The sequence below is a fragment of the Moschus berezovskii genome, chromosome 5 (assembly GCF_049115385.1).
Source record: "Moschus berezovskii isolate FMDL1 chromosome 5, NW_MosBer_1.0, whole genome shotgun sequence".
Classification (NCBI taxonomy): domain Eukaryota; kingdom Metazoa; phylum Chordata; class Mammalia; order Artiodactyla; family Moschidae; genus Moschus; species Moschus berezovskii.
The window spans coordinates 119,570,044-119,588,706 of NC_142464.1; the positions used below are offsets into that span (position 1 = coordinate 119,570,044).

At 43.8% G+C, this 18,663-nt stretch overlaps 1 protein-coding gene across 7 annotated transcripts in view; it reads left to right on the forward strand.

The window, feature by feature from the left end:
• Nucleotides 1-2,426: 2,426 nt before the first annotated feature.
• CPEB2 (cytoplasmic polyadenylation element binding protein 2) overlaps nt 2,427-18,663 on the forward strand; it is a 77,195-nt gene continuing 60,958 nt past the window's right edge. For 4 of the 7 annotated variants that reach the window (XM_088836501.1, XM_088836502.1, XM_088836503.1 and 1 more), the window contains exons 1-4: nt 2,427-4,266; nt 7,187-7,468; nt 8,251-8,340; nt 16,513-16,603. In XM_088836501.1, the coding sequence (XP_088692627.1) occupies nt 2,641-4,266; nt 7,187-7,468; nt 8,251-8,340; nt 16,513-16,603 (2,089 nt within the window). In that variant the 5' untranslated portion in view covers nt 2,427-2,640. The remainder of the gene's footprint in view (nt 4,267-7,186; nt 7,469-8,250; nt 8,341-16,512; nt 16,604-18,663) is intronic. The other 3 variants (XM_088836505.1, XM_088836506.1, XM_088836507.1) reach the window with 1 other exon arrangement.

The window sequence follows — 18,663 nt, forward strand, 5'->3', positions numbered from 1 at the left end:
CTGTTACATCAGTTTCACCTCAGATCATTAGGCATCAGATCCTGGAGGTTGAGGACTCCTGCCCTAGGGGTCCCCAACCTCTTTCCTCCCACGCAGGTCTACCTGCACTGCAGGGAAAGTATTTTCAATGATGGGACACGCCTCAGCTTAAAAGTTCTAGCTTTCAGAATATAAATCTGAGATGCTACTGTGGCGAGTTGAGGACACGGCCGTGGAGCTTCAAAATTCAGTGCAGTTAATGTGAAGTTTGACCCTATTACATAATACCAGACTTGATGGCATTTTTCCATTTTGGAGAGCTCGGAATGTTCTAAACCGAAACTAGTCTCAGCACACTAAGAAATCTTGTTTCTGTTCAAACTTTAGCCCAGAATGATACCATTTGGCTTTTAAATGGACGCTCTCTCTACATTGCACTAACTGCAATTTTAATGGATGATTGAGCTAATTTCAGTGCCTGACTTTTCAAGATTTGTCTTGGATCCTCAGATGAGTCCAATCAGATATAACTTTACTTAGGAAAAAAAAAAAGATTTGTTCATTTTAAGATTTTTATATGCCTCAGTTGCTGACCACTTTCCTTGCAAAATGGGTTAGTATTAACAGATAAGTCAACAGGTGTTGTGAAAATAGCTATTTATATTTTTAATTCTGAGGAGCTCAGGTTATTTTCCAGACATTGCTAATTTAGAGTAAAAAAGGGATTCTCTGGTTTTATATTTTGCTTGATTGTTAAAAATGGTTTTGAGATGACTAATTCAAACCAATTTTCTATATATCCACTGATTTCTAACCATTTATGAGTTGTTTTTTAAAAGTACTTTCTCCTTATTTGAAGGCAATGTCAAACTTAGTTCATTAGACAGGAAAATATAAACGTTATACATAGAACGTATTTTCCCCATGGAATGTTTTTCTCTCTACTGTATTTCTTTTGATTTGTATAAATTTGAAACACTGAAGTAACAAAAGTGGAAATGAAATTTAACTAATAGAGAATGAAGACTTATAAAAATGTACACTCTTGCCTACAGCAGTAAAAGTGTGCTAATTAACAACACGAAATATTTAATCTTAGTTCAGTTGTAAACCCAAACCAGATAGACTCTAAATTCATTTCTATTGCTTTTGAGATCATTAGTTTATGTTAGTCTCTTTTCTAGAGTTCAGTAGTTTTTCTCTGAACGCCAAGAAAAGTTAAAATGGCAAAAGAGGAACATAAAATTCAGTAGCTTACTAGTATGGATCACTCTGCTGTTCCTTTATCTAGACCCTCACATACACAGAAATCTATTTCTCTATGTTAAATGTTTTTTTAGGAAATACACAGGTTAGGGGGCCTCTTCCGTCGCTTCCAACAAGAGCTCTACCATGGAAAGCTCTCCTTTTCCGTTTTGCAAGTCTCAACAAGTCTGTCGCTGAGTCAGAATCTCCTTTTCCTCCCTGTTGTCAAGAAGTCTCTCTCCCTTGAAAATTCATAAAGCTTTGGAAATAGTTGAGTCTCGGGGGAAAGGGGCGGGGATGCCTCAACGAGCGCGGCTGGGGGGCAGTCGCCGGCCCCGCGGTCCCCCGGCCCGGAGGGCTGGGGAGCGGCCCAGCTTCGCCCGGGCGCTCGCCGCGGGGCCGCCGCGCGCGCGTCTGCGTGGAAACCGCCGCGCGGGGCCGCGGGGACTTTTGTTCGTCACCGCTCAAGTGAAAACGTTCGTGTTTCCACGACAGGGAACATGTCCCCGCGGCGGCGGGAGGGCGGATGACAGCACGCGGCGCGAGAGGCTGGAAAAAAAAAAACGGAAACCCGCGCGAAAGGGCGCTTTCCAGGGCGAGGCGGCCGAGCCCTGCACTCGCGAGCCGGCCACAGGCCTCCCGCGCCAAGCCCCGGGGGCGGGGGGACGCGCGGCCGCCGACGCGCAGAGCCGCTCCCGGGCATCTCCCCCGCGGGCAAGCGCCGCCTGGGGCGGACCCCGATCCCCGCGGCCAGGGGCTCCCGTGGCCCGGGCCGGGGCCCTGCGGGGGGCGCGGTCGGCGGGCAGGTGGCGCGCGCGACCTGCCACAGACGCGGCCGGGACCCCGCGCCCGGAGGGGCGGTTGCCCAGGAACCGTCCGAGCCGCGCGCGCGCTCGCTCTCGTGAGCGCGCGCCGGGCGCTCAGGCGTCGCCGGCCGCCCGCCGGTCCCACCGGCCGCTCCCTTTCCCGGACGCGGGCGTAGCCTGAGGAAACGCGGCGCGCGCGCCCCCCACGCCCTCCCGAGAGCGCGCGCGCGCGGCCCCGGCCCTCATCTGCATATTCATGAGAGGCGGGGCGGCGGCCGCGGGCCCGCGCGTGCCGGGACGCACCGCGGGGGGCGGTGCGACTGTGAGGTGGCGCTGACGCACGTTCCGGGCTTCTTAAGCGGCCTGGGCGGCGGCGGCCGCGGCGGCGGGGCCCGAGCCGGTCTCGGGAGGTGGCGGTGAGCGCCGCGAGGGTTGGTGGGGGCCGAAGTCGGTGCCCCCTGGCTCAGTCACGGTGTCCCTCTCTCACTGACTCCCCCTGCCCCAGCTCCTTCCACCACGGCCGCTCCGCCGCAGAACCGGCGGCTTCTTAGGCAGGGCGGCGGCGGCGGCGGACGGGGCGCGTCCCCTCCCGCGGCCGCCGGCCTGATAAATGCGGGACTTCGGCTTTGGGGCGCTGCACACCGCCCCTCTCCGAAGCAACAGCCCCGGTTCCCCGTTCAGCGGCGGGGCGTACTGTCCCTCCGCCGCGGGACCCGCCGCCCCGCCGCCCTCCGCCACGCCCTTCGGCCCGCTCTCGCCGCCGCCGTTGCCTGTCACCGGCTTCGCGGAGGCCGCCTCCCCCTTGTCGATCCCCCTCGGCTGCGGCGGCGCGGACCGCTCGGCTGCCGCCGCCGCTTCCTCTTCCTCCCCGTTCCTGGCGCATCAGCAGACCATGCAGGATGAGCTGCTGCTGGGGCTGACACAGCAGCCGGCGCGGCCGCTCTCGGGGGCGGCGGCCACGGAGAAACTCCCCAACCACCACCCCGGCAGCGGCACGAACGCGGGTGTGACCCACCTCCTCCCCTCCCAGGACTTCAAACCGAGTCTGCACCACCCCTCCTCCTCCTCCGCCTCCTGCTGCTGCTGCCGCCGCACCTCCTCCCCGCAGGACTTCAGTAAGCGGCAGCAGCAGCAGCTGAGCAGCCAGAAGAGGAAAGAGTTCAGCCCTCCCCATCTTCCCCACCCTCCGGACTCGAAGCCGCTGCCGCCGCCGCTCCACTGCCCGGGCCGGTTCAGCCCGCCGCCGCCGCCGCCGCCGCCGTTCAGCCTCCCGCACCCGCAGCACCTCCCGCCGCAGGACTTCGCCCCGCGGCAGCGCCCGGCCGACCTGCCCCCGCTCCCGCAGCTCCAGCCTTCGCCGCCCGCAGCCCCGCGGCGCCGCCACGGAGGCGCGGGCAGCCCTCGCAAGACCCCGGCCGCGGGCGAGGGCAGCGCCGCCGAGCCCCCCAATGCGGGCTTGGCCCCCTCGACGCCGCCGGTGAACCCCGCGCCGGGCTCCATGGAGTCTCCCAACCACCCTCTGCTCAACAGCCCCAGTAACCTCCTGCCCGGCGGGGCGCTCGGCGCGGGCGCCTTCAGCAGCCTGCAGAGCCCGGACCTTCCGCACCCGGGCGGCGGCGGCGGCGGCAGCGGGGGCGGGGGGCCCCCCGGAGGCGGAGGGGGAGGCGGCTCCGCGTCGCCGCCGCCGCCGCTGCCCGGCTTCGGCACCCCCTGGTCGGTGCAGACCGCGTCGCCGCCGCCCCAGTCCCAGCCGCCGCCGCCGCCGCCCCAGCAGCCGCCGCCGCCGCCGCCGCCCCAGCAGCCGCCGCAGCCGCAGCCGCCGCCGCCGGGCTCGTCGGCCGCCACCCCGGGTGGCGGCGGCGGCGGCGGCTCGCTCAGCGCCATGCCGCCGCCCAGCCCCGATTCGGAGAACGGCTTCTACCCCGGGCTGCCGTCGTCCATGAACCCGGCCTTCTTCCCGAGCTTCTCGCCGGTGTCCCCGCACGGCTGCGCGGGGCTCAGCGTGCCGGCGAGCGGCGGCGGCGGCGGCGGCGGCGGCGGCTTCGGGGGCCCTTTCTCGGCGGCCGCCGTGCCCCCGCCGCCCGCCATGAATTTACCTCAGCAGCAGCCCCCGCCGCCCGCGGCGCCGCAGCAGCCGCAGAGCCGGAGGTCGCCCGTCAGCCCGCAGCTCCAGCAGCAGCACCAGGCGGCGGCCGCCGCCTTCCTGCAGCAGAGGAACTCCTACAACCACCACCAGGTAACGGCGGACGGGCGGCCGCCCGGCTGCGGCGCGGGGCCGGGGAGACCGCGGGCGGGGCGGCCGGAGACCGGGCTCGGCCGGGCGGCCCCGAGGAGCCGCGGCGACGGCCGCTCGCCCGCGGGAGCGGGACGCGGAGGGCGGTGAAGGGCCGCCGGCGGGGCAGGGGCCTGTGGCCACCGTGGGCTGCGGGGCCCCGGCTCTAAGTGGCCCCGGCCGGGCGCCCCCTCGAACGGCCCGGCGCGGCGCCGGGGGCTGGGGCCGGGGCGGCGGGCGTCCGGGCGCGACGTGCCCTCGGGTCCCGCGGAGCGGGCGCCCCCCGGCCGGGCGGCTTCCCCGAGCCCGGGGACGCGGCGAGGCGGCCGGCGGCCGGGGACCGAGGGGCTGGCGACGCGGGAGCGGCGGGCTCGGGGGCAGCGGCTGTGGGAAGCGAGCTGGGGAAGGAGGAGAAGGATTACCGGGGGCGACGCGCGGGGGCAGCCCGTGAGCCTCCGCCGCCGTCCAGGCGGGGAGCGGGCGCAAGGCCTCTTTGCTTTGGGGTTTCTTTCCTCCTGAACTGGCCGGAGGGCGCCGTCGCGGGCGAGGAACCCGGCGGGACCCGCGTCGGCGAGCGGCCGCCCGGCAGCGCCGCGCCCGCCCGCCTGCCTCCCTCCCGGCGCGGGTCGGTCCCCCGAGCTGTCAGATGGTGGAGAAGATAGAAGCTGTGCTCCCTTTCACTTTCCGTGCCTGTCAAGGTCCGGGTAATATCTTGCAGGAGTTAAAACTAAACGAGCCTGTGATTAGTGTGTTACCTTGAAAAGAGGACTTTTCCTTTTTTTTTTCTTTTTTTGGTGGCCTTAACCTCTTGAATGATAGGGTGTGTGCATTTTAAGGGGGTAGTGTAACTATGAAATCACAACGGGCAGGTTATTCATCCGGGTCCTTTCTGAAATTCAAGGTCTGTTTGTTATCCTGTCAGGACAACGTCAGAGTGACCGCTGGGTTGGTTAGTTGACATTGAAAGAGTATTTTGTTCTTTTTTTTAAATCTAGTCAGCATTTATTAAAGTGGTTATTCTAAGGCCACTTCAGCGATTAAAGATTGAGAAGCAAAATTGGACCTTAACCTTAAGCATTAACTTACTGATGTAACTTTTTCCATTGACCGGTTAGTTTTTAAGGATTAACCTTTTCAAGAGGTGACTGCTATCTAAATTAACCCAGGTAACAGTTAACAGTTTATTTAAATTAACCAGAATAACAGTTAACAGCTTTTGTTGAATCACTCCACTGGTTTCTCCCTGAGAAAGGAGAATGTGGCCTCTAAGAGTTGACATTAGGGAATTTTGAAATAGCATGCCACTTTTCCATGATTTTGGAGAAGGAAATGGCAACCCACTCCAGTGTTCTTGCCTGGAGAATCCCAGGGACGGGGGAGCCTGGTGGGCTTCCGTCTATGGGGTCACACAGAGTCGGACACGACTGAAGTGACTTAGCAGCAGTTTCCATGATTTACCTGATCTTGAAGAACTATGTTTTGAATGTCAGAGTCTTTGTTTTTTAACTGGAAACTTGTGGCGGCAATTATCAATAGGTATCTTTGTGTTCTTGAGGCCATGGACTCTTATTAGAAGACTATACAGAGATCCATATTTAACTGTAATCTGCTTTTTGTCAAAAAGAAGGGTCTTGCAATGGAGTGTAAAAGGTCACCCCGCTATTAAATGGAATTTTAGATCACTGCAAGAGAAGTTTGAGCACTGTGTCCATGAGGAAAGTAAGGCCCTCAAGAATGAGGGATTTGTCCATGGACCCTTAGCTATGCTTTTGAAGTATGTAGAGGGGGAAAGGGTAGTATATATTTATGGTTATATTAGCATTAAAAAATTTTTTAAAACAGGTACTATAGACCAGGCTTACCAAAAAAAATAGGTTTAAGAGTGCTTGACTTACAGTAACTTATTAACTTATATAGTAACTCCATGACCCATACTCCCTTTGGCTCAATGTTAGCACAAAATTATTAAATTATAAGCTTATTGACAGTATAATTGCTATCAGTTAATACTCTTCAAAATCTACAGTTATAGCCTCTTGGAGAATTTTTCATTCTTTGATGACTTAACTTTTCTTGCCATTGATTCTGTTTTGGAATATAATATATTTTTGAAAATGGATGACATTAATGGAGACTTGTATTATTAAGGTCTTTACTAGAACAATCAAAGTATATGTAGTTATCTCTGTATCCGCCCATGGATAATAGCAGATAATAACAATTTCTTGGATAGTTAAGTGAAATAACAACTACAAAAATTTCGAAGAAAGTACATTAAAAGTGGAGTAAAAATTTTAAAAGTTGAATAAACAGTGCAAAAAAAGAGAGAGATTTCTTGTATTTTCTCTATCCCCAAAGGCATTTTTATTCCATGCAATAGAATAAAGCCAAATGTTATTAACCACTTTTACAGTGATACAACTTATTTTAGAAATCTAAAGTCTAAATATTTCACTCATATGATTAGTATATTTTAATAAATAAAACCCTATTTCTAGTGGTATGCTTAGCAGAATATGATTGCATAAAGATCATAGTGTAAGTTATATCTTTAAGGATCTTCAAAGTTAATCTCAATTTTTATCTTTAGTTTTTTCTTCATATCTGTCATTTATGTGGCTCTTTCTGAAGGGGAAAAAAAGTAACTGCATGGTTCATTTTAGTAACTGTCGTGAAATATCTGCTTGATTCATTATGATTTATGTAGACGAGAGTACAAAAAGTCAGCTAGCATTAAGTGAATATGTTTTCATATACAAGATATCAAGTCTATTAAATACTCATTTTTTAAAAGATTGTATGAGTTCTTAACTCAGGCCTAAGTTTGGATTTCAATTATAACCTCTTTAAATGCCTGTAATTTAAATAGATGTATTTTCCCCAGCCTCTTCTGAAACAGTCTCCTTGGAGCAACCATCAAAGCAGTGGCTGGGGCGCCGGAAGTATGTCCTGGGGAGCAGTGCACGGCAGAGATCACCGTAGAACTGGAAACATGGGGCTCCCAGGAGCTATGAACCAGATATCTCCATTGAAGAAACCGTTTTCTGGTAATGTCATAGCACCACCGAAATTCACGCGCTCTACTCCATCACTGACTCCAAAATCTTGGATTGAAGATAATGTGTTCAGAACAGACAACAATAGTAATACACTCTTACCCTTACAGGTAAGAATGGTGTGTAAATGGCCTTGTTTCTAATGTTAATCTTTCAATATAGGAAATTGGGTGGTGGTAGTAGTAATAGTATGATAAAGTTCATGGATTAAAATGAGAAAGCTCTAATGTTTAAGTGTCTAATTTAATTATCACAGGATGAAATACCTATATAGAGAAAATGAGACTAAAGAAAACAAACCTCTAAACACATAATAGAAAATAAGCTTCGTAAAGTGTAGAAGAACCCTGCTATATCTCTTAAATTCATATTGAAGCTTTTTAATTGGCAGCTCCTTGTGAATGCCTTGATTTATTAATCTTTAATAGGCCACCAAAATGAGTTTCTCCTCAAATATAGCTAAACTAAAATATTTAGTAATTGTTCATGACTTTGACTATGATCAGCTGTACGTATATTCAAATATAGTTAGTGCAGCTCTGATCGAGGCAAAATAATATTAGGGTGTTTTACATTGAATTCAGATTTGTTCACTGGTTCAGTGACTTTTTCTAAATGTGGCCTAACATATATGATGATTAGACATTTTTTCAGACGTTTAATATTTTGTTGAAATTTTAAGTTAATGAAGTCCCCTTATATTATCTAAAATGAGAATATCTTTCCCTTAACACTGTTAGAGGATGGAACAAAGATACAAGATAGAACTTTTGATTGTTTTTTTTTTTCCTTTTCATTCTTTGTTCCTTTTCTTTTTTTTTTTTTTTTTTTTGTGGGTGGGAATGGGGAAGAGAACTGCTTGTTTCTGATGAAAACTTCTATGCTATTGAAGGTGAGATCTAGTTTGCAGTTGCCAGCTTGGGGCTCAGATTCACTCCAAGATAGTTGGTGCACTGCAGCCGGAACATCCAGAATAGACCAGGTAGGCTGCACAGTGTGTACTTACCAGGATTTTGGCTAGGGGTTTAGTGTTTGTATTGTGAGTAGGATTTAGTATGTGCTTTTCGATTATATTTGTTTAAGCATATGTCAGAAAACGTGAAAGCAATTTATTTTTAAAGGATCACTTAAACTATTTAAAGTGCTTCATTTTTAAATTTGAAAGTAACTCATAATCATTTTACATTTCCTGAATGTAATTGATTTGTTTTTGGAAAAAGGAATCACATACCCAAGTGCACCTGACTTTAAACATCAGTCAAACTGAACACCTTTTATCTCTTTTCAGAATCATTTAAACTGAACATATTTTATGTCTTCTCAGAATCATTTGCAGTTAGGTATAAAATCATTTATTTATTTAACATCTAATTGTACATTTCATAAATGTTTTATAGAATTTTTTGGCAAACTTTTTCATGAAACATGCTGTGTTTGTCTTGAGATATACTTCTAAGAAAGCCCTTAGTTCAGTTTTTCACCTTTATAAAAAAGTTTATGGTATTTCTCTAAACTTTGTTACTGCTATTATATACACTTATCTTCTCCCAAATAATCAGTTCCTTGTAGAAGAGAAACTGAGTCAAACATCTGAGAGTCAAATCTTAATCGAATTACCTTCAAGCCCTTTATGGTTACAAAATGCTGTCTCTCTTCCTGCAGATGAGATTTGAACACATACTGGGCACCAGGTGATGAGAATTATTTGCAGGACGAGTAGGACACTCAGTCCTCACAAAAGAGGGTTCTTTACTTACAGAGCCAAAGTTTGAATGACCATAGACTTGACATTATGGGAGTCCAGTGAATGGAGCTCTGTTATCCGTAGTTACTTTATCAACAAGAAATGATTTTACAAGTAAGGACTGTATAAACAGATTAATATTACATTTGAAAATAGCATTCTGACCGGCAGGGTTGGCAGTAACTTCAGTAATCAGCCATTAGCACTTGTTTTAAATAAGTCCACCTATTTACCAAAGCAGTCCTACCAGGATTTCCAGGTAGAAATAAGTACCTATCTCATGTAATTCGTAATTTGTTATCTTGTTAATGTTGCGGTGTAATCCATCTATTTCTACTCTCCTCTCTTCTCTGGCACAGTTAGGCTATATTAGTGGTATTTTCAAGTGATGGTGTTCAAATTAAATACATAAGTGTCTAGGAGATGGTATGCTAGAAGAGAAAAACTGGCAATTATTTTGAAGGTGACAAGGGACATGGTTTTAGACAAGAAAGGACCTAATTATTTGAAGAGGTTGTACCAGGAGGAAGCAAGAGGATATGTTAGCGGGATGTGTATCTGTGGAGGAAAAAGAAGACAAAGATGTCAGTGAGGATCCATAGGGGTTGGGGGGGGCAGATGTTGAGAGATTAGGTTATTAAGATGGCTTCAGTGGGTAGAAAAATGCTGCGGTAGAGAGAGGTCATAATGAAAGGGAAATTTTCAAACTGGGCTCTGCAGAGGTGCCCATGGGACTCCCACAGGATGAGGGCTGTCAGCCCTCCCACTCAGCTTCTCTGCTCTTATCTATGCCCTTAAGATTTAAGGTAAATTCACTTTAAGAAAAAGGATTTTGATGCGTAAGGATAATTTTTTTTTTTTTAATTTTTTGGTAAATTGTTGAGATATTGGCAATCCCTGTGGATTCCTGAGCCCGAGATATGAGGATGAAATTGAAGAGAATGGTAAAGAAAAAGATAGTGGAAAGTGAACTGACCTAGAAGAAAAGGAGATCTGAAGCCTGAATCATCTTCTTCCTCTCACGAGTTTTTTGACATTGGATGACACGATTTATGGGCTTTCATCTCTTTGGGTCATAGTTTCCCTATCGCAAGAGGAATGTCTAGAGCTATCCTGTAAGGCCTTTGTAGCCAGCTCTTGTGCTTTCTTTCATCTATTGTGGCCACGTCTTTTGCTCCCTGCTTCCTTATCCCCACCCCACCCCCCTTTATTTTTAGAGTACAAGGGTCTTGTTTTATTTGGGGGGCAGGGGGAGCAATGGGCATTGGTCCCAGGCAGTGGAGGTACCCTGTATGACGTCCCACCTGGCCTTAAAAGCAATGTTGTTTTTTCTTTGAGTACCCTAAGGGTACTTATTAGACAAAATTTGTTCAGGGTTTCTGTCTTTCCATAAAAGGTTGAGGTATTTGAAGTTGAGGTTCTTAGAAATACAGCAGCAGCTACAAACTGCAATTGGTATCTTAAACGGTTGGGTAGTTCCTCACTATTTGGCAAAGTTAAAATTATAGAAAATATTTAGACACTTAAATATCTGAGGAGATTATTTTCATTTCTGATCTTTTTTCATCATATACAGTATTTTTATACTAATACATTTTAGTTAACAAATACATTATTTAAAAACATTTAACTTTTAAAATTTCCTTAAGTCTCAAATTGATTTAAGTCTAAAATGTAGTAAACTGTAGAACTAAAGTCTTAATTCTTGTACCTGGCCTAACCTATACCAAGAATGGGACATGTAATTGAATTTAGTAAATGGAAAAGAAATAGTTTTGTACATTGGTTTTATTTCGGTTGTATGTAAAATTTTCACATTGGCATTTCCTTATTTAAAATTCCCCCCCTTTTTTAATCAAAAAACTGCAGATTAAAAACTTTTTAAAAACAAATATAAATTGTTATATTCATTTCTGAGTTTAAAATGAATGTATTTTTATTAGTTTCTTTAAGACTAAATATAATACTATTTTTGTTTAAAGTGCTATTAGCTACTCTTGCTAATATGCTTAGTCATACTCAAAAGTATGAATTCTAAATTACCTTAAACTTGAACTTTCAGGCAGATAAACAGGCTACGTATATTTATTCATTAATACTGGAATATTTGCAATGGAGAGTAAATATACTAGGAGCTGAGGTTACTACTTAGTTTATATATGGCATATCAGTTTTCTGTAAACAAACCAACACCATGCTTTTAAAACTGTATTATAGCCTATAAAGCCTGTGAGAGCTGGCCTGCTCTCTCTCTCTCTCTCTATATATATATATATATTTTTTTTTTCCCCAGCTCTAGATTTGGGGTCTTATAGATGTTCCCCCTGCAATTCCTGGGAATGTACATAAACTACCTTGAATTAACTGAAGATATTTCTTGCTAATCTTTAATATCCAGGCTCTTATGATAAATGTGATGTGATAATCTGGGGACCTCTCAGAAAAATACATTCTTTGGAGACTTTATTCACATTATACAGAAAACAAGGCCAAGTCCAAGTTTTCATTTAATGAAACGTTCCTTAAATTGTGATTCTTAAACTAGATGAGTTATAGGGACATTGGTAGTTGTGAAACTGTCATATCTACTGAAAATAAGGTAGGATGGTATCTCATAATCTGTGCTTATGATCCTTTTTATGTTTCCTATCTGTATTCAGTTCTTTACTTGTACTTGACACATTCTTATACCAGGTATTTGTTTACTTACCTTTCCATTTTATTTAACCATTGTGGATACTAAATTAGCTTTGGCTATTTGGGGCTTGATTCCCCATCCCCCCAAATCACTGTTACAGCTCTTTGTTGAGGATTAGAATAATAAAGGAAGGTCAAGAAATGTATATTCATTGTATATGCAGTAGTGCTTTACCGTGGAGATATGTATGGGGAGATACTGTTCTTTGCTTTTGAGAAGATGAAAGTCCAGTTGGATGAATAAGGGATATCTCTCTGTGGAACAACCAGAGAATCAGATGGGAGCATACCAGATTGAGAGCTGCATTGCGTGCTGAAGCAAAGCAGCACAGTATCTGCCGCTCGTTCGGTAAAGTGCAGTAGCAGAGTATAGTCAGGAGAACTAAACACAAAAATGCAACAAAAGTTGATCTTTCTACTTAGGCAGAGAATATATACCCAAGCCATCTGGTATAACTTTAAATCTGATGTTATAGAGGTTTTCTATGGGCTTCTCTGGTGGCTCAGATGGTAAAGAACCTGCCTTCAATGCCGGAGACTCAAGTTCAACCCTGGATCGGAAAGATCCTCTGGAAGAGGGCATGGCAACTCACTCCAGTATTCTTGCCTGGAGAATCCCATGGACAGAGGAACCTGGTGGGCTTTCTATAATCTGCCTCTTTTTTTCATAGGGAGGAAACATTATCGTCAAAAGGAAAAGCTTCTACTTACCCACTTCTTTTGAAATAAATAGGGTTTGGATTATGTCAAAGCAAAAATACAACACCCCATAAAAAAGTTCCCTTTTAACTAAGTTCAAGTTCCTTTTGTTGTATTTTAATATCACTGTTGACCACATTAGTTACCTTTCAATATTTATAATCTTTCCCAGGTCATCCTTTTTAAAATTAGAATGACTTTGTTTTTTCTGTGTTTTTCAGTCTTTCCAGGAGTTCGCTGTTGCTTCCATAAGTCTTTGTGGCAAATGTCTGTATTTAAAGACTGTAGCAAACTATTAAAATATAAGAGATTGTAGTTTTTTTACCATTGTGTTCTAATTTTTGCCTGTTCATTGTTGTGGGATACTATAATCTCAGTTTCTGAAAGCCCATTTAGTTGGTTCTTTGCCACATAACTTTCATATTTCTGCAGTGGATTTGGATAAACTTTTTCTGGTAGATTCTTACTTTTGTGAAATGTATTGGCTGTTTTCAGATAACCATGTAGTAATAAATGTAAATTACTTTGCTGCAATTTCCTGTCTTTTTATGATAATCAGTATTCCTGTGTTTATGGTAACTTTAGAATGGATTCAGGATTTCCATTTAGGTTTTGAACCAATGGGAGTTTACATGAACACAGTTTGTTCTAATGTCCCTATTCCTGAAGAATGCATGAGTTTTTGTCTTCTAATTAGATATGTTTCTGTTTTTTTTTTTTTTTTCAGAAGTTATATTTTAATCCCCACACTTTATTTAATGGAATTATCTGGTTTGTTTTTTTTTTTAATGTGAACAACCTCCAGGTTCCATTACCCAGAAAGTAACTTTTGCAAGGTCATGAGCTCTTTGCCTGCTCAAGGCTATTTTGTATTTGGTGATTTAAAAATCATGTGGGCTGCAGCTGATGCTTAATAAAGTATAACTAAGTTAATAGTTTTAAAATAGCTTGCTATTTTCTTTGCTGAGATAGGAGTTTGTTTCATGATGAAAGACTTGAAAGGCAAAGGAAAATAAGGGACTTTATAAATGGGCATCTCACTGTTTCAGTTGGATATAGGCATTAAAGCTAAAGCTGTCGATGCATGTAGCTTTTTTTATTTTAAAAATAAGAGTTGCCAGAGTTGATACATTTATTGAATAACTTGCTTATATATTTTCTCTTCATACCTTAAATATTATCCACGGTCCGTTGACAGTATGTATAGGATTCTGCATTAATTTTACTGTGCTCTAAAGCAAGATCATACTCCTTGGAATGGAGATAGAGGCTGGCCAAATAAATACATAAATAAAAGTTGTATGGGAAATGCTAATTTAGGTGGTATTAGTTACCATTAATTAAATTCGTAGGTTGACTGAAGACAGGGCATGGTCTGATTCTGTTCAGAAAACATAAGCCTGAGAAGATAACCCTGAACCATAACACATTTCTTTGTAAGAATTTAAGATCAATAGACTATAAAGTATCTATGTTATATTCCATCTTAGAACCCTTTGATACAGCATACTTAATTTTTTAAGATTTTTTTTGTTTGTTTAATTACATGAACAATTTTTGTCATGACAGTTTACTTTTTAAATTCTACATTTTGGAGCTTTGAATATAATATATAATCTTTCATTGTGTGGTTGGAAATTCAAGTCGACAGAAAGGTCACATTATTACCTGATACTTGTCTCAGTTTAGTTACTTAACATTTTGAGTACCAACTCCATGGAGGATTCTGAGAAGATTTGCAGTCCTTTGTAATTACCACCTAAAAGTGCAGTCTTTGCCCTCACTGAGCTCAACTTAAACTTTTGCAGTTTTTATGGTAAATGTAAGGTACTGTTCATTCAACAAACATTTGAGAGATAGATATATTCCATAATTAGCAGGTCCCTACCCCTAATTAACTTAGAAATTCATTGACAGAGGCAGGAAAACCAACAAATTAGTTATGAACTCATACAGTAGAAACACAAAAGATGGACATATTTGGATAGATTACAAAAATTGCATGTCATTTCTGCCCAAGTTTTTCTGTATCCCAGTTTTATTTATTATATACTACTATAAGTCTTTTACTTTTCCATTATTTCTATTATTTTAAAAGTAGACTTTAGACATCATCTAGTTTGATGGGATTATTTTATTTTCTCGAAGATGGAACAAAGCCTAAAAAGGTTAAGTAGCTTCAGGTTAAGAAGTGCAATGCTTCTTAAAGTGTGGTCTTTGGCCCAGCAGTCTCGGGATCACCTGGGTACTTACTGGAAATAAAATTCTCAGAGGCCGCTCCAGACCTGTTGAATCAGACCTATTGAATCAGTTGATGAGTCCCAGCAACTTGTATGTCTGACAAGCCTTCCAGATGTTTCTGAAGCATGCTGAATGAAGTGTGAGAGTCGCTGTTACAGCTCAGTGACTCTGTGCCTCCATCCCCAATCAAGGTCATTGTTCCAGGGAACACCTATTACTGGTGGGTGTGTTGCATCTCAGGAGTCTAAATAAAACTAGGTAAGGGGTGCTAATGTAGGTAGTGATGAAGCTCCAGCAGGATCCTCCAGGTCTAGTGTTCTTTCCATCGTTCACTGTTGCTTGGCAGTTTCAAATTCTCTGACAGTGACTTGTTTAGTCTGCAGTGGTGATCTGCCCCCCTCACCCCGCAAAAAAAAAGCTTGCAACCCTCATTGAAACATCAGAGGAGAATTTTAAAAAGTCAACATACTCTCAGAAAAACTTCTTATGTTTTTCCTTGGCTTTCTAAAAGAGTGGTTCTGGATCTTCTTTGGATTGTGGACTCCTTTGGAAAACTAAGGAAAGCCATAAACCTTTTCAGGAAAAAATCACATATTCAGGTCCATACGGAGCATTACATCATCTCACAGGTGTCATGGTGCTTGAAACTCAGGGACCGAGGTTAAGCAGTGCCTCATTCTGACTTCTGTGGAGACTTTTTTCCCCAGCATTTCTTGTTCTTCCTTTCCTTTCTCTGTGTTCTCATTCTTTGAGAGGTGGAAGTGGCCGGCCTGCTCAGCCTCCCCCTCGTTTGCATACAGCGCATAAGCACCGGGTGGGGTACACACTTTAACCTGAACGAGTGGGGTCAGCATGGGCGTGATTTGGGAGCAGACTGCCTGGCAGTTAGGGGGCACAGGCCAGGGCTTGCTGTGGTGGCTCCCTGTGTATATTTGTTCAAGTGTATTGAATGTATATCATACAGAATACAATATAAATTCATGAACATTACAGAATCAGACTCCTTCTGGTAAGCAAGCTGAGGGATTTGACATTCAGCAAACAAAACTTCCAACTACACAAAAGACTTTGTTCTGAGACTTGATGATATAGGAAACTTGCTGCGGTGAAAATTCTTTCGCCCTTTTCTCCCCTGCCTTCATTTTTTGCAGCAGTGGTAGAAGATTTGGAAGGGCAGAGATCAGTATGTCAGGATTATTCTTGATGTTTGTCTTTGTTCTGAAATTGGTATTTCGTGCTTTTAATTTTTACTGTTTAAGATGCTTATGCATTCTTTATTATGAAATTCTGACTATTAAATAGCATACAGTTGATGTTTAAAGTATGGTGCATTATGGAATTAAGCCTTTTCACCCCAAATATTTATTTTTCAAGGGCAGTGTCCAAATTCCTATATATGTGTGAAAAGTTTAAAAGTTAAATAACAACTGAAAATGCTTTCTGTGTGTATAAGATTTCAGAAATATTTATAAGTTGAGAATAGCAACAGAAATTGTTTTTACTGTATTGCATTAATACTGCTAATTAAGTAAGATACTTTTGATATGTGATTTTGGAGATAAATGTATGAAATCTATTGTCCTCCAGTACAAGAGATATTAAGCTCAGGAGATCCTTAGTTATTGATATTGTCTTGGGTTACAAACTGACTAGTAATATTATATTAGTCAAATGTCCTAATTTATGTAAGAAGATTTAGATAGTACATTAATCATCACTTTTTGAAAAAATTGTGTAGACTATATTCTTTCTTTTTTTCTTCTTCTTTTCCAGGATCGAAGTAGAATGTATGACAGTTTGAATATGCACTCTCTGGAAAATTCCCTTATTGATATTATGAGAGCAGAGCATGATCCTCTTAAGGGTAGGTGACTTTTTTATTTTCTTATGTCATCCACCATTTTGTCTGCTTATCTTACCATTTTTCATATGAAAATAAGCACTAAGTAACACCTGTCTTATCTATAAAATTATAAATTTGTTAACAAGAACCTTTGTTTTTCTGAAAGGTCATATTTTTACCTTGGTAGCTGCTTTAACTTTATGCCGATTTATAGAGAGAGATGGAAAAACCTAAATCTCTTGACTTGTTATTTAAGAAAAAAAGCCACTCTTTAGAGATAACTCAGTTCACCCAAGGATGAAGAATGGCTCTGAAGGCATTATAGTCACTATTCTAGGATTCTTTCAAATACAGAAATATTAAAAGAGAAAAAAAATAGACTTTCTTGGAATATTTGCATTCGCAGTTTGCAGTAATTCCAGCCTAAAATTGTCATAAGTTAACTTCCTTTCTCATTTTCCTTCCTGCTGTCATGTTGTAAGAATTTGAAAGGGTTTTGAGGTAGAGAAGCTATTCATAAAAGTTAGGGCAAATTAGGTAAAAGAATCAGCGCCTGTAACGTTATACTGTCAGCCTTATCACAGTTACAGTTAACTGTAACTGAAGAAATTGTGTTAACAAACTTGTTTTCATTTGTCTGCATGTTACATGCTAGTGATTACTTTATATTTCTTCATGCAAAATATATTCTTGCCTTTTATATTAATGATGCTCGGGGCTGGTGCATGGGGATGACCCAGAGGGAGGATAAGGGGAGGAGGGAGGTGGGAGGAGGGTTCAGGAAGGGGAACTCATGTACACCCGGGGCGGATTCATGTCAATGTATGGCAAAACCAACCAATATAATATTGCAAAATAATTAGCCTCCAATTAAAAAAATAAAATAAAAACAAAAAAAATAAAATTTTTCTACTTAAAAAAAAAAGAATCTAGCAAACTGTGTGAACTTGAGTCATGAGAAATACTAGTGTCTGTTGATGCATAATGAACAGCCCCCAAACTTAGCAGCTTCAGACAACAATAAACATTTATTACGTTACACAGTTTCTGTGGGCCAGGCAGAAATCAGGGGCACTTTAACTGGTTGGTTCTGGCTCAGGGTCTTTCAGACTGTTCTCTTTTTAATTCTGTAAAGCCGAGGTTTCCCTTATAAGAGTCAGCCTAAAAACTCTGGAACTCGAGAGTTGGCAGCAAGGCGATGGCTCTGGCTGAGCTGGCAGTACTGACCAGCTGTCTCAACACTTTTGTTCTGCCTCTGGGTTTTGCTTGTAAAGGAGTTTCTTATCTTTCTGTTTCCTTTGTTGGTGAGGACTTTGAGAAGCTCAGGGGATTTTGGTAATTGTCGATGATGTGTAACAATGCTAATTCTCCTCACAAACTAATTAAGATAGTTATACTTTGATTATTATTTTGTTTTTTTTCGAGGGAAATCACCTCTAACCAAAGTCAGCCTAGTTTTTTGAGCATTTGAGGTCTTGTTTATTTTTTAACCCAGTTACCCCAACAGTTCCAGGGGCACTTTCCCTGGATCCACTGTTCAAGAATAGAAGCTGGCAAGCAACTTATGATTATGAAGACCTTCCCTCTGTTGATTTCCTTGCCTTCTATAGAAAGAAAATGCTTAGAAATTCTAATACTGATAAAGTCAATATTAACTGCAACCAGCGGAGAAGGCAATGGCAAGCCACTCCAGTACTATTGCCTAGAAAATCCCATGGATGGAGGAGCCTGGTAGGCTGCAGTCCGTGGGGTCGCTAAGGGTTGGATGCGACTGAGCGACTTCACTTTCCCTTTTCACTTTCACACATTGGAGAAGGAAATGGCAACCCACTCCAGTGTTCTTGCCTGGAGAATCCCAGGGATGGGGGAGCCTGGTGGGCTTCCGTCTATGGGGTCACACAGAGTCGGACACAACTGAAGTGACTTAGCAGCAGCAGCAACTGTAACCAGTGAATAATTAAAACTTTTTTTCATCATTGTTTCTCCCAGCCTTCCCTAAAGAAGCCCTTTGAATATGTTAACAGAAAACATTAATTATATACTATTAATGATCCCAGTTTTTCTGTTTTTCTAGCCTATTT